At 44.0% G+C, this 16,010-nt stretch overlaps 1 protein-coding gene across 1 annotated transcript in view; it reads right to left on the reverse strand.

Moving 5' to 3' along the window:
• Positions 1–13,622, reverse strand: part of SCAPER (S-phase cyclin A associated protein in the ER) — a 151,533-nt gene extending 137,911 nt beyond the window's left edge. Inside the window, exons 1-4 of the mRNA XM_055002805.1 lie at positions 13,560–13,622; positions 7,760–7,835; positions 6,040–6,157; positions 5,253–5,323 (exon numbers count right to left, since the gene is read on the reverse strand). Coding sequence (XP_054858780.1) covers positions 5,253–5,323; positions 6,040–6,157; positions 7,760–7,835; positions 13,560–13,615 — 321 coding nt within the window. The 5' untranslated portion in view covers positions 13,616–13,622. The remainder of the gene's footprint in view (positions 1–5,252; positions 5,324–6,039; positions 6,158–7,759; positions 7,836–13,559) is intronic.
• Positions 13,623–16,010: the final 2,388 nt, after the last annotated feature.

A 16,010-nucleotide genomic window follows, 5' to 3' on the forward strand; every position in this document is an offset into this window, starting at 1 on the left:
TTGGAGAAAAGACAGGGCAAAACTCTGAGATAAATAAAGAGAACTTTCTTATGAAAATAAGAGGCCCGTTGTATGCAGACTCATGGTTGATAACCATTCAGCACAGACAACGACCACTTTATAAAACTGCCAATGAAATCCAAAAACAGTGCAAAGTTGAACACTTTAGGAGGGAAATTATCAATTCCGTAAATGGAAAGAGAATGATTTAGAAATAAACTAGTATTATTTTTTTTAAAAAAACTGACCTTTTTTGCCAAAGTAATTCCAGGACCATAAACATATTAAATGCATGGTGGCTTTCCCTTCTCTGATCTTTAATATTCCATCACGCCGGCTGCACAAATCAATCTTACCCCACTTTCTGGAAACGATGCCGCCTTTAAGTTACAAATCTCTCCCTATCTGATTGGAGAATGTATATTAAGCCAAATTTTCTGATAGGATGACAGTTTCTAAAATGGACACTGAAAAGGCAAGATTAAACTTACTTTTTAAAATTACTGTACTCTGAGATGGCACTGGGCCTGAAAAATCCAAACTAGACAAGAGGTGTAATTATTTATTATTTGCACGTATAGTCCTCCTTTCTCACTGGAACTCCCCTCTCATACCATCTGAGCATCTACCCTTTCGGCCTCCCCTCCCCAAAAACCTGAGCACACACGAGGCGCAACTGTCAGTGGTGAGGATACGGAATGATCGAAGTTAATTTGTGTGTCAAATGCCACAATCCGATCCATCAACCTGGCCTACTTTTTGCCAGTACAAACCCCGAGAAGCCACAGGCAAGGACTCCGCGGCGCTCAAGGGTCAGTGTGGACAACCAATGCATGTTTATTTATTGCATTTCTCCCTGCCGGGGACCTGAAGCGGTTTAGCATCATTCTTCTTTCCTCTATTTTATGCTCACAACAAGCCTGTGGCGTGGGTTAGGCGGAGAGTATGCGACTGGCCCAAGTTCATCCAGCAAGCTTCCATGGCAGAGCGGGGGTGTGAACTGGTCTCCCACACCCTAGCCTAACACTGTGATCACAACATCCCACCAGCTCGTACAGTGCAAGCCTAAGCAGAGTTATGCCAGTCTAAGCTCACTGAAATCAATGGGCTTAGACTGGAATAACTCTTCTTAGGACTGCGTCGTTAATGTTTCTAAAAGCCCTTGCATACATTTCACAGTAAACATCAATCATGTGTTTATAATTTTGCTGTCCAATCTGGAAAAAGATTCCAAGAATCCAGGAGAGACCCCTGCCCCAGTTTCCTGTCTGTTACAGACACACACAGGAGCTGGGCGGGTGCTGCTTCTTGTTTAAAGTCGCCAAAGAGCAGGTGGGACAGCCAAATGGCCTGAAAATTGATTATTGGAGATTTTCCGACATATGTTAACGAATCTTCCCTTTGCTAGCCCGTCCCGGCATTAAAAGTGACTGAATGGTCCCAAGAGGGAAGATGTTAAGTTCCCATTAGCGATATTCAGCTATCATTTTACTTCTGCACTTCTTGGCTTTGTGTTTAATATAGTATAATTATTGATGGGGAACAGTTGGGTATTTGTGTTAACGCTGCCCTTTCCTAATCTCCTGGTGGTTTGAAATATCAGTATAAATGGCCGCCTTCCCCAGAGAGTGAAATGTATACTCAAGAGCATCAGGATACGAATTCTCCCCTCCCCCACAAGTTCCCAACCTCAACGGGAATAATCCCCCCCCCCTGTTTTTTAATACAGGGCATTTAAACTCTATTTCTCATTACTCAGGCAAGTAAGCACATTTAGCAAATCTGGCATAAAACTGATATGCAGGCATCCTTATTGATTTAAATTTTCTGTAGGAAACCAGACCCATAAAATGAGATCTTGGGGGATCAAGCTACACAGATAGTAACAATTTTAAAAACACACACAATAAAGTAGGTGTAATCAGAATTTTGTTTTTTTGCATCATGAAAAAGCATTTTTAAAAACTCTAAATTGAGGTTTTGTCAAATGATAATCAGGAAAAAAAAGTACCTGCACTAAATGTCCCAGATGAACTTTGATTGTTTTAGTTTAATTATTAAAGTATTTTTGTTCCACCTTTCTCACCATTTGGGGTGACTGATGGCAAATTCTATCACCAGCCAAAGCCGGGGCGGTGGGGGTGGGGGGGAATCCAAACCAACATTTCACAGAGATAAAACACAGGCATTACCAGAACCTCAACTTCCATCACAGGTCCATCACATCGAAAGAAAATGGCCTAATGTCATCTAGACCAGCCTTATAACCTGCATGACTGGCCTGCCCGAGTAACTTTGGTTCAGGAGTGTAAGTTTCCACAGGCCCAGTTTTGGCCTGGCCCCTGAGAAAAGAATGAACAGGTTTCTTAACTAGCTGCCCCTGCAGCTTGTTGTTCCAAAGGGAAGTCCTTGGGTGGAAGGGAGCACCAACTCCAACCACCCTCCCCAGTTCCTCATGCTACCAACACTGTTACCTAAGAGCCAAAACAGATGAGTGTCCTCCACGCGCCAGGCGTCTCGTCGGTTGCCCACAAGGTTCCACGGGAAAGGTAGCTCCCCTTGCTCCCCTAAATGCACCCAGCAGCCAGAGGGAGCCGAGCCGAACCAAGTGCACTAGTGGGGGTGAGAGGGACAAAGAGCCTATTACTGCTGCCAGCTCCCTCTGACAGCCACTGGCGCAATTGGCTACCACTCACCACCGCCTGCATGCTCGACTCCCTCTGGCTGCAGGGTCCTTTTAGTGGAGCAAGGGGAGCCGATGGTGGCAAGGGGGAGCCGAGTGGACTAGATGAGATGCTTAGAGAAAGAACCTCTGCCAGGGAGAAGAGGGGTTCTCTCTCGCTACACTTCCCGTGGCACCTTGTGGGAAACGGACGAGTGTCCTCCACATGTCAGGTGTCTCGCCTGTTTTTGCTCTCAGTGTGCCCTGATTGGCTGACAGCTCTTGAAAGAGGCTCCTCACAGCACTGTGAATCCGGTCTGATCCTCTTTATTGAGAACCATTCTACCAGCAGGTGACACAAGTTCCTCCCCCCCCCCATGCCAGATACCATGATGACCAGAGCTGCCAGGCATGGTTTGGACTTTCCTTTCTGTTTGTGAGCATGAGCAACGCCTGGAAACTACTGCCAACCCTAACTCCATTCCTGACCTATCAAATCACACACTCCTCATCAAATGCTCTGACTTTCTACCTTGTTTGCACAAACTATTGTTTCCAATAACACTTGAATTGGGCAAACCAAATTTGGACTTCAAATCAAGCGAAATCGTGGGTTTGGAAGCAAATTGTGATTTGTGCCTTGGCATGTTCCCAGCTCCTCACCCCATAGTCTGAAGGACCATGGTATCTGAACCAAACCAAAATCTTTCATAGGTTCGCCTTTGCCAGAGTTTTACTTACACATCTACTATGTCATTTCTGATGTCCCTTACACATATGCGAGGCCCAGCAGAGCTCTTAAGCCGTAGAGGCACCCCATGTACACACAAAGACATGTGCATACAAAGCAAAATGCAAAAATAAAACCCCAAAGGCTATGTTTATTACTTTCAGTACTGGTAATCGGGGTGGGGTGGGGGAGGTAACATTATCCTTGCATTTAACAGATCAATGTGTCTGTGCTACATCTGCAGGATGTGCGAATCACATACCTTTACTCATTACTAGGAAGGAAGTCTGACAGAGGTCAACAGGGCTTACTCCCAAGTAAAGGTACAAAGAAATGCAGCTGTAATTATTTTTTAAAAACTCTAAAATATTCCATTTTACTCTAGAACCTTTTGTAATATCCCGGTAATATGGCCTGATTTTTAACCCTGCCCTATTTTAAATATTATTATTTTGCTGAATATAATTTTGTTATAATTCTGCCTAGACTTATACGAAGGGGTTGCCATTCTAAATTTCAATGGACGCTGTAGATTCCTTGTGAATGTATCCGTCAGCAAAAAGTAAGGTTTTAGAGGCAGTGGAGAGTTAATGGAAAGTTTATTTTAGGTCCCCTGGCACCCAGCCATTCCTGACACTGTTTATCTGAATTCAGCACAGTTTGACATCAGCCACTCCAGGGAGAGGAGACAAGCTTTTAGAAACCAACACGGGCTGTGTCAATCGTTGGCACTTCGCTTTCGATCGCAACTCCAAAATCCTCACAATGAACAGACTGTTAAGCCGTCTTGGTCACAACTGGATCGGCAAACGCATTTGGATCCAGCATTCAATCCCCTTAAGCAATGATGGCATTAATTGTTGATTTCCTTTCAGCTATTTATTAGTATTAGTATTTTCCCCTGGAATAGTTCAATGTAATGTTGTCAGTAGAGTACCAGTTGCTCAGTTTCAAAAGTACATGTAAGCTACACTTACAACTGCAGGAGGATGCTTCTATAAGGGACAGTATTACAGCATACATTCTAGTAATGCAGATTATACATATGACACCCCCCCCCCTTTTTACTGCAATCCATTATCTTCTACCTTTGTAACCCTCTTTTCAGGACAGTAAGTCAAATTTTAATAGTTTTGTTGCCTTAGACCATTCTTTGCCTACGTTGACTGTTTAGTTTCCTTAGGGGTTTTTTGTTTGCTTGCCTTGGTTTCCAATGCTTCAATACTAGTCCCACTGCAATGTTTTGTTTAGAAACGTTTGCTGTTTTATTCAACTATTTATCATCATATTTTGTAATTCACGTTTGAGACTCTTCAACCAAGTTTTGCAGGTGGGGGTGGATGGTGGTAGGTGGATGGGTTATTGGTTGTTCTCCATCCAAATTGTGTCAGAAGTTGCAGAAAGCTTTCTGACACACTTGGAAGTCTATTGGTCTTTCATGACACTCATGGATCAACTTAGTCCTATTTGGGAGAGTGAAGATTTCATCTCATTTGCATTCTAGTGGTCAATAACACAGGTTGCCTAAGTCGAGATGCCCAGTGTTATTTGTTTGGCCCTGTAGCTTCACCTACAAAACACAGTATATGCATGTTGCAATTCTGAGCATCTTCGTTTCAAACCAGGGATATCGGGATGGCAGGACTCTAATCTGGAGAACCGGGTTTGATTCCCCACTCCTCCGCTTGAAGCCAGCTGGGTGACCTTGGGACAGTCACAGCTCTTTCAGAACTCTCTCAGCCCCACCCACCTCACAGGGTGATTGTTGTGAAGATAATACACTTTGTAAATCGCTCTGAGTGGGCGCTAAGTTATCCTTAAACATAGTCACACACACACACACGCACTAAAAAAACATACCTGTTTAGTTGTTTTTTGAGTTCCCTGGGTTATTCTCTTGGATTTTCCTCCAATTTGCCATTTAGGTTTTCCTGAGAAGAGAAAAAAAAAAGCAAAATTTCAGCACCAGTAACTCTTGAACGACAGCACCACAATCTAAATATTCTCTTCTGGTTGGGACCTGAGAAAAGTCACTTCATATATAATTAACTTGTGGAACTCACAGCCACAGGATATAGGCTACTACAAGCTTAGATCAGCTTCAAAGTGGGATTAAATGAAAACATGAAGGATAGGGTCCATCATCAACGGCTATTAGCATTGATGGTTAGATGGAATCAGTGTATCCAGAGGCAGTATAACTTTCGGGTGGGCAATAACTGAGGGAGCCCTTGGTCATTGTGTCCTTGCTTGTGGGCCTTCTGGGGGATCAGGCTGGCTATTGTGGGAAACACGATGCTGGACTGTGCGTCAGATCATGCAGGGCTCTTCTTATATTTGTAGCAACAGAGCTGGCACTGAAACCTGCCGATGGTAGTTCTGCTCCCCAGATTTTTGGGGGCAGGAGAATTTTTTTCATGCCCTTTTCAAATTTCAAAGCTCTCTTCTCTTGGCAAACCCCCCGCTGAGATTCAGTAACGGGAAATGACCACCTCTGGCAAACGATAGATGCCTTTTGTCACAGAAAGGATGGGTGTGAAAATATGAGACAGAGATGGAGATGACAGACAAACCACAAGCACTGCCGCAAGCTACTTGGTGAAAGGGTGATGTAGTAAGACAGATCTCACACACGGTCAATACAGACCATCCTCCTCTTTGCTCTCCAGTGGGACACTCCACGCAATCAGATTCCTCGCGGTACGACCCTCCTCAGCCACTATTTTCCTGACCTTGTCATGGCTGTTGGAACGTTGGAAAGACGCCTGAAGAGAGAGACAACGCCTATGAACAGCCCAACCTTATCTGTAGATAGTCAGAAACAAGTCCTACTCTTCTGCGCGGAGCTTATTCCCCAAGGTAGGGAGTGACAGAAGTCAGTCATGATCCAGACCAGTCTCAAAAAGTTTACCGTCATTTTAGTGAACAAAGAGAGGGTTTTAAAATGTGATTTTGTGTAGTGATAGCACAAGATCTCCCAAAGAGATCTTTCCCACAACATCGCACCTATATTCAAAGCCTCTCTGTCCCAAGAGCAATATAAAAGGGATTCTGTGAAAAGGCGGCTGCTGTTTTAGGATGGTCTCTGCAAACTTCTCCAGCTTTGTTGGATAACTAAGGCCCCGAAGCTTAAGCACGGGGTTGGGAAAACTGTCTCGGGGGGGAGGGGGTGGAGAGGAAGAAAGGCTGTCATGTGCACTTACCCAAAGGCACATCATAAAATACTTGTGTACACATGCAAATAAACACTCTTGCCTCTCTCAAAGTATTTTCTGAGTGACGTAACATGACAAGAAACTCACTGTACAATTGCGACATACCCCACTGTGCTGTGCACACCTCTGTTCTCTTCATCCCCAGATCATTCTCTACTATTTGGATTTAAAGCCACAGTGTGCCACCTAGTGCTATGCGTGAAAATGCATAGACAAATGAACTTCAGTTGCTGACTGCCTGATTCAGCATTTACTGTTGCTCAGGGGAATGAACTGCGTACCCAGGGACAACTGGGCCTGCTCCACACATCAAGGAAAATATCTTGTATGAACCAGCTGACAACGTCTACCTTATCCAGAGATAAGGGAGGTCAGACTTCTGTCAGTAGGTTGCTGAACTTGAGAGGCAAGACTGTTAAAAGCCCCATTTCCCCTTCAATTTTGTTGATAAAAGACAGATCTGCGTGTGAATGGGCTTTTTAAAAAACGCGCTGCTCTTCAAGGTGCTTTCCAAAGGGCTTGTAAATAGAAACAGCGCGTTTGCAATGCTCTAAGCAATAGCCACAACCAGATTTTTAAGGAGGCACAAACACAGCGCATTGCTCAGCTCCTCACCACGCTGACAAGTTCTGGGGGGAGGGAAGCAATGTCGATTCTCTCCTTATAAATTCCACAATTTTCAAAGTGCCCGTGACAACATGAGGGCAGCAAGAGAACATCTGCAGAGCCTGACCATTTGAGAGGCTGACTCCTATCAAGGGCAGATTGACAAACAAAAAAATAAAATTTAAAAACTATCACCGCAACGGCATTCTCTTTTTAAAAAAAAAAATCTCAATATTCTAATGCTTTGGTGCAAATGTCCCTTACTGCTTTCCAAAATGAGCTTTAATACAGGGGAAGCAATTTGTTATTGTATCTGCATCAAGGGCAGTCACCCCTTGTGGACAGTAGACGTGACCAAAGGGCCTAACTTGTTTTTAAAGGGCCTATCTTGTTTTTATTATGTTACTACACTATGTTTGACCAGAACGAAGCTCATGGGTCCTAGTATGGGATTCACCTTGTAATGTACTATTAGCAGGAAGGATTAGAGCCGCTGCACAAAATTAGGGTCTTGAAATGTCACAGTAATATATACGCTTGACTTACCATCGTGTTATAACCGTCCTCGGCATCAACAGATTCGCTTATCACGTTTTTGGCTGACCCCATGAAGTCGTCATAGCTGTGCAACACGAAACACACAGTATTTTAATATTTAAAAAGCAGAGGTCTGAGACGGCTGGATGATGGGCATTCGCAGCGTGCACTGATTTCAATTATACTGCCAGCGGATTCAGCTTTTGCCGGGCCAGCAGATAATTCCTTAGGACAGGGACCACCGACGGCAGCGCCAGCACAAAGCAGAAGCCCTGATGTTATGATAACATCGCTGAGACAATACGCCAGGCATCACAGACACACGCACAGATGAATGGTGTGTTTCTTCATTAATGATCAGGTTGATTAGTAAAAAAAACCCAAAATAGATCCCAAGTTTCCTTGAAAAATATTTAATGTTGATTGTATTGTTTGAAGCTGCTCACAAAAGTGTACGTCTTAACAAATGTATTAGACGTTAAAGAGCCCCAAGACATTTCTGCTATTTTGACGTTAGCAGGCTAACATGGCTACCCCTCTGGAATACGAATGCAAGTTTTTCTTATATTAGCTACCGCCATAAACTATCTTTCAACCATGATTAAAACTGTCATTTCATAACAGAGAAGTTGGGAGAAAGGAAAAACAAGTGGCTTTCAAATGTATTATCAACCTCTTTCTAGCTTGGCTCTTAATTTTAAGCCCCATGTTTCCAGACTGGACACAAACCATCCTCTTGTCCAATTTTAACTGGTTCAAGAATTAAAAGGGGTGGAGTTGAGGTTCTTTCTTCCCTTGCCAAGCATAATTTTATCCCACTAGTAGAACATAAACTCCTAATATGAAAACTGGTAACCAGAGAATCATTATCAGCTGATTCTCTAACAGAATTTCTCTTTTGCACATGCAAGATAGTAGGAACTTTTATTTCTTCTTGTGGGAAAAAACACTATCATTAAGGGGGCATTCAGTGCCACATAGCTAACTTTGTACTTAGAAAGCCACACAACACATCTTCCTTTTTATTTTCTTCATTTAACAATATCAATTTCTCCACGACTGTGGAATTAGGCCCAAATCACATTCTCCTTCCTATATAAAATGTAGTCTACCCTAATCTTCCTTCACCAGAACGTGAGAATCCAGTTTTTCTAAGAGAATTGTGTTTTTTTAATGATGCAATAAAACAGATGCATTGTAAAAGCTGAATTCTATTTATGAAATTCGACATTTCAGAAAATTCAATATATAAAGCACAATAATGCAGGTCAAGCAATGCTAGTGCTAAAATGCCTGTGATTTCGCAACAAGAATTGGTTTTGCGGAACATAAAATTCTATACTGCTTACTTTTTTTTAAAAACTACTACAATCTCCTTTCCACAATCCTAGAGCGGTAAAATTGTTCCTCCTTGTCCTCTCCATGTATGCCAGTACACATACAAGTCAACTAAAAGTCAATTTATTGAGGTTTCCCCCCCCTCCAAATAAAGTCCGGTCCTAATTCCACTGTCTGGAATTTAATCCTTAAGGTTCCCCTCACTCGCCTCCTTAGAAGGTATACATTTGTATCATTCAGCTTTGCACATTCAACTGCTTAATTTATAATATACACCTTAATGGGAAAAAGAGCACAAATTGGACGAGCATGGTTTTCCTCCGGCCAGCCCACGAGAACACAGAAACACCACCGGCCCAGCTCACACTGCGCATCCCGACAAGATGGGCTTCCGTCAATAAAAGCACATGCCACACAGCAGGGCCCACCAGGAGGCAGACAAAGCCCATTAGGGAGGGGGCGGCAGAGATAAAGGGGTGACACCACACACACACACGCACACAAAGTGCACCCAACACAACCGTCTTCTCAAAATTACTCCTCCTTTGATGGCCAGGGAAGAGCACAGGAGCCCAAGGAACCGTGTGATCCAGGACGCTAGCGCTGTCTTACAAGCTTTTCCCCAGTCAACAGCCTCCAAGATGGTACCAGGTTCCCAAGGCAGCTGATCTTTTGAATGAGATGTTCTTGGCCATTTATGAAAGCTTTATGAGCGCCTTCTAGTACAGTCCGCCCAGCTACCAAAGGAGGAGAAAGAGAGAGGAGACTGCCGTATGGGTGCATCATGCTGGGGGGGGGGGGCGTTGGGGGCTGCAGAAAACGACCAGATACTGGAGCAAGGGATGCAGCGCCCGCAGCTACTGCCGAGAACATGCACGAAGCAAGGGCAGGGACTGACTAGGCAAGTGGCCAAAGATGCCAACCAGGAGAAGGGGAGGGTGCCGTGCAGGAGCCTTTACCTCAGGCAGCGAAATGTTTAGGTCCGCACCCTGTCCTGCCACAACAAATTAGACAGACCCGGAGGTGCCACAGGACTCTGTCTCAAAGAGAAACGGGGGGGAAAGTACAGTTCGTACCATGAAAGTCAAGGCTTTTATCCGTTAGTGGACTAAGGCTTAGTCCTGATAACCTGCGCATCTACTTCCAAGGAAAAGGAAGGGGAAAAAAAACAGTTACAGAATTGAAAACATTTTTTGCGGGTATGTGTGCACTCTTAATGCGGTCATGTCCAAGGAAGCTTTGTACAGGCACTAAAAACTGGAAAAGTAAGAGCCTGCAAACGATGCTCAAGAAAACTAACAAGAATATTCCTTGAGAAACAGGGACTGTGTGGAATGGAACCCCAATAAAGCAGCTGTCCCGGCTCAAATGGACCCCCCCTCCCCAAGGAACTCAGCCATCATTCATGTGATTTCCCCCCAAGCCACAGCAACTGATCTCAAGGATGGCATAAAAACCTCAGAAAACACAACAGAAACACACAACAAGCGTTTTAATGATCCACTGAGTAGCTTTCCGGCGTTCCAGGGAACGCACATTACCAACGCTCACAATATACGTCCCCCCTGCTTTAAACGCAGTGCAACTTCTCCAGGTCATTTATTTATTTTCTTTTTTTAAAAAAAGCCATTTATTAGCTGCCTTTCTACCTTGCAAGAACTCGAGGAAGCTTACAATATAAAACAAGAACGATCATAAAATTAATTAAAAGCACAGTTTAAGGCTGCCAATAAACATAGAAACAAAGTTAATTAAAAGCAGTCCCAAGCAAAAACATTTTCAGCTGCGGTTTCGTAATTGTGGGACTGCCCCTGATAAGGTCCTCTCTCATATATCCACCAGGTAAGGTTGTTTACCTGGTGGGACAGTTACGAGGGAGAAGATGCCACCCAGCCTGCCTACCTGAGATGCTTCCTTGTGAATGTCTGCACTAGAATGCAATGGCATCGTGACAAAATTAGGGACAATCTCTGCATAACCTCCCTTTCTGGATTACCTGCCCCACTGCCATTTCCTTGACTATGTACACAGTCACTGTAAAAATGACATGGCTGGGGGGGGGGAGAGTCTCTTCAATTTCACTTAAGCCGATTTCCTTTCTCTTCAAGCTGGCAAAGTCAGGAGAAAAACTTGCCAATTTCACTCATGTCTGCACCTTTTTAAAATTCCTTTAACAGCTACGACATACAAAGTCCTAACAGAATTGTCAGGACTTCAGAGTATTTGAATATTTGGGGTATCTTGGAGCTTCACATCTACAGGACTGCCTCTCCTCCTATGCTGCCCACAAAAACTTCGCTCCTCTGAGCAGGGCCTTCTGTAGGTACCAACCTACAAATGGGCACTATCGACAATCTCCCTTAGATATGTATTCCCCGATTTCTGTCACTCTGCAAACTATGCAAAAAAGAATTCTTCTGAAGGGCACATTTATAAAGGTAATCGGGTTGTATCATAATGGAACGGTTCAGGAAGGCACTTTTATAAAAGACTGTGGACTACACCACTGTGCATAGTAAGCGGTATCTGTCTGCTGAACTCTTGCTGTGTTGTTTTCTATTTATGTGATACCATTTTATTCACCATTTAACATGTCTAAAACGTTACGCTTTGTTTCAAACTACTTTAATCATAGCCCTATTGCATTGCTTATTAGATTCGTCCTACTGATTGCTTTGACTCTCACTGCATAGTCCCCCTTGCATCTCAATGAGAACAATGAATGATAAAGTAATATCAGCAACAACATTAATGTACATCTGTTACCTGCATGTCGTTCAAAAGGGGAACAAACATGCGCAAACCCATACTAACGATGGATAACATCTTCCCTAACTTGCGGCTACAAAGGGTGGAATGGTAAATGAAATTACTGTGTTGTAAAGACCCACAGGTGTGGAAAAGGAGGAGAAACTAGAGAAGGGAGATAGATACACAATCAGCAACATTTTTATCCCTAAGTGTATTATGCATCCATATATTACATACATAACATACATATATACATATATATATATTATATATTATAAGAGTCTGATACATAAATAGACTGGATAGACAATCTCTGCATAGATTACACAGACCAACATGCAATCTTTGCAGAGATTAAATAGATATACACATCTATATCCATAACAACACTGACTGAAATTGCACTTCATGCATTTGACGGGGAGGGCTTCAGCCCATGAAAACCATTGCTCCTGTAAATCTTTCACACCACTTTTATTTGTTTCTACTAATACCCTAACCAAGTAAACTTGAGGACTAATGGCACAAGAGGCACACACAGCATCCTCAGTGCTCACATTCTTGTCACACACACGTAGCTCAGACGCAGAGTGTGTGCACCAGAGTGTCGTAATTGTTAGCGTGATGGACTGGGAACTGGAAGATACAGCAGGGTTCAAAACCCCACATTGCCGTGAAGTGGCCTTGGGCCTGTCACACACTCTCAGCTCAACCTACCTCACAGGGCTCTTGTGTGGATAAAATGGAGACAGTAAGGAGGATACATAAACCACACCAGGCTCCCTAGGAGAAGAGCGTGGCAGGAAAATATACTAATTTTTTAACTTATTTCAAGAGCTGCTCTAGTGTAGTTTTTAAGTGGTTGGGCTGTAAATCAGCATTCCACTGGTTCAAATCCCAAAACTTCCATAAACTCAGTAGGTGGCTTTGGGTAAGGCACTCTTAGCCCCAGTACCATTGTGGGGATAACAACACTGACTTTGTTCACCACTCTGAGCAAGGCACAAATCTCTCTAGAAGTACATAACCAGAGTTGTTATTATTATTTCATTTATATTATTTATAGTCCACCTTTCTCACCAAGAATCAAGGCATATTACTCAGCCTGAGTTGGTACAGTTAGCAAATAACAGAAGCTCAAGAGGGGCTTGAGGCATCACGTGTGAACCCACTTCTGAGAGAAGGAAGAAAAGAGAGCAACCAACCTCATAGGGCTGTTGTGCAAACAATACAGAGAAGGGGAGAATGGTAGAAGCCGCTCTGAACTCCTTGGAGGAAGATGCACTAACTAAATAAGGGGCTTGAGAAGGGTTACCAGCTACAGGCAGGGAAATTCTTGGAAGTTGGGAAGGGTTAGGATTTGGAAAGGGGCGTGTACAATACTATAGTCCCCCCCCCCTCCAAAGCGGCCATTTTCTTCAAGAGGGCTGACCCTCGGGGCTGGAGATCACAGCTGTCATTCCGGGAGATCTCCCGGTCCCGCCTGGGGGTTGGCAGCCCCACTGTGAGCCACTCCTGAGGGCGCTCCGAGGCTCTCCGCAGCGCCCTGTCCGAGCAGGACCTGAAAGGGCCTCTTCCCCCGCCGTGTGTCAGCGGGGCAGGCACCGAAGAGGCCCTGCCTCGGGCATGGCCCTGCCCGGGTTGCCTTGGTGAGGGAGAGGCAGCCAGCCCGCCGCCATCTTGTTCCCGTCCCTCCCCGCCGCGGGCCGCCGGCTCTCACCCTCTCCTCCTGGCCGCGCCGTTCCGCCTGCGTACGTCCCGCCGCTGTGACGTCATCTCTCCCCGCCGGTAGCCGGTGCGGCGGCGGCCACACTTATGCTGGCAGCCGCGTCCCCGCCCCTCCACCGAATGCGACGGAGCATGCGCTGTCCGCTCTGCGCGTGCTCAATCGCCGCGGGTGAAGCCTTTCCCTCCCTCCCTTTTTTTTGCCCTCGCAAGGTCTGGCACTGAGCGTGCTCGGTTCACCTGGAGCGTGCGCAGTAGCGCCGTCTGAAGCCACCCTGTCCTCTCCTATTTGCCCTCTTCGGAAAAGGGGTGGGCTGGATTGCAGAGAAGTGCCAATCTCCAGGTGGTGGCTGGAGATCTCCCGGGATTACAATTTATCTCCAGACGACAGAGGTCAGTTCCACTGGAGGAAATGACTGCTTTGGAGGCTGGATTCTTGTCAATTTTTACATTATTTATAGTCCTCCTTTCTCACTGAGACTCAAGGTGGATTACAAGTGTCGGTCAGTACAGTCAGTATTAAAAGACGTTTAAATACACATGTAGTAGGGTATATACCTGCAAATTTGCAAAGGTTTAAAACCAGCAGAAATCCAATACAGAGTTGAAGAAATGCTGAAATATTCCACTGAGCTCCCGTTCCTCATCAAACTCTGCCTTCCTCCCAAATCTCCAGGAATTTCCCAACTCAGAGTTGGCTACCCTTTGTTCCACGAGATGAAAGGTTTCTAATTCCTCACAACTGGCCTCTTCCTCCAACCTGCCAGCCCTCATCCGCTGAGTTTCTTCACTGACATCCTTATTTTGTGGAGCACCACTCTCTTTAAACCACAACAACCAGTAGAAACAAGCTTTGGAAAACTATTTTTTAAAACAATGTAAAGAGAAAATTCGCAGCATTCCCCCTCTAAAACCCCAGTTTGTACTGTACAGAACCAGTAACAACATAAGCTTTCGGAAACTTTTTAAAAGAATGTTAAAAGGAACTGCTAATTGGCAATATCCCCCTCTAAAAATCCAGTGCCAACGAATGAGAACATCAACAAGTCACAAAACATCTTACCTGCTAGGAATGGCTGTAAACAGGCGAGTTATTTTGTTGCTAAGGAAGTGTGGTTGAGCTCTGAGTAAACAGACACCTTGAGAAGGTACTCCTGGGATACTCCGCAGTGTAAAACCCCTGTGTGTGGCTTACATCTTCTGGCTCTTTGGGGCTCAAAGCCACTTTTGCAACAGTTTGTTAATCTTAGCAAGCAACTTAAATGCTGCTTGAGAGTAAGAAAGGAGGCTTTGCTTCTCTGACCATTTTTCAAGGCTTTCGAGCTATCCGACAACCCCTCTTATGCCCATTAACGGAGTACACATACAAATCACACAGACAAAATATTCAAGATTGGACTGGACTTTATTCCATTGTTTTTTCCAATTCTGTAAATAAAGTACATAAATCAAGATTATTGACACAACCACTTTAACATAAACAAACAGATCAATTTTTAAAATTACGTAATCTACCTTGAGTCTCAGTAAGAAAGCTGGACTATAAAAATGGAAAATAAACATTTTTTTAAAAAATGTGTAACCCGCCTTGAGACTCAGTGAGAAAGGCAGACTGCTGGGCCATACAACAGGAAAATAAATAAATAAACGTACGTGCGTGCGTGCGTGCGTGCGTGCGTGTGTGTGTAAAAAAAAATGTGTAACCCGCCTAGAGGCTCCATGAGAAAGGCGGACTTCTGGACTACAAAGAAAGAAACTGATAGATAGATAGATAGATAGATAGATAGATAGATAGATAGATAGATAGATAGATAGATAGATAGATAGATAGATAGATAGATAGATAGATATTAAATGTGTAACCCGCCTTGAGGCTCAGTGAGAAAGGTGGATTTCTGGACCACAAAAAAGGAAAATAAATAAACAGGTGTATATTTTAAAGAAAAATGTGTAACCCGCCTTGAGACTCAGTGAGAAAGGCAGACTGCTGGGCCATACAACAGGAAAATAAATAAATAAATAAACGTACGTGCGTGCGTGCGTGCGTGTGTAAAAAAAAATGTGTAACCCGCCTAGAGGCTCCATGAGAAAGGCGGACTTCTGGACTACAAAGAAAGAAACGGATAGATAGATAGATAGATGATAGATAGATAGATAGATAGATAGATAGATAGATAGATAGATAGATAGATAGATAGATAGATAGATAGATATTAAATGTGTAACCCGCCTTGAGGCTCAGTGAGAAAGGTGGATTTCTGGACCACAAAAAAGGAAAATAAATAAACAGGTGTATATTTTAAAGAAAAATGTGTAACCCGCCTTGAGGCTCAGTGAGAAAGGCGGACTTCTAGACCATAAATACTGGCAGAAGAACTAAACAAAAGGCAAGCGCCCCGTGCGCGAAATGACGGAACTCCCAATTTCGGTCAGTTTAAGCGTTTGC

Source organism: Eublepharis macularius, chromosome 18 (assembly GCF_028583425.1).
Source record: "Eublepharis macularius isolate TG4126 chromosome 18, MPM_Emac_v1.0, whole genome shotgun sequence".
NCBI lineage: Eukaryota > Metazoa > Chordata > Lepidosauria > Squamata > Eublepharidae > Eublepharis > Eublepharis macularius.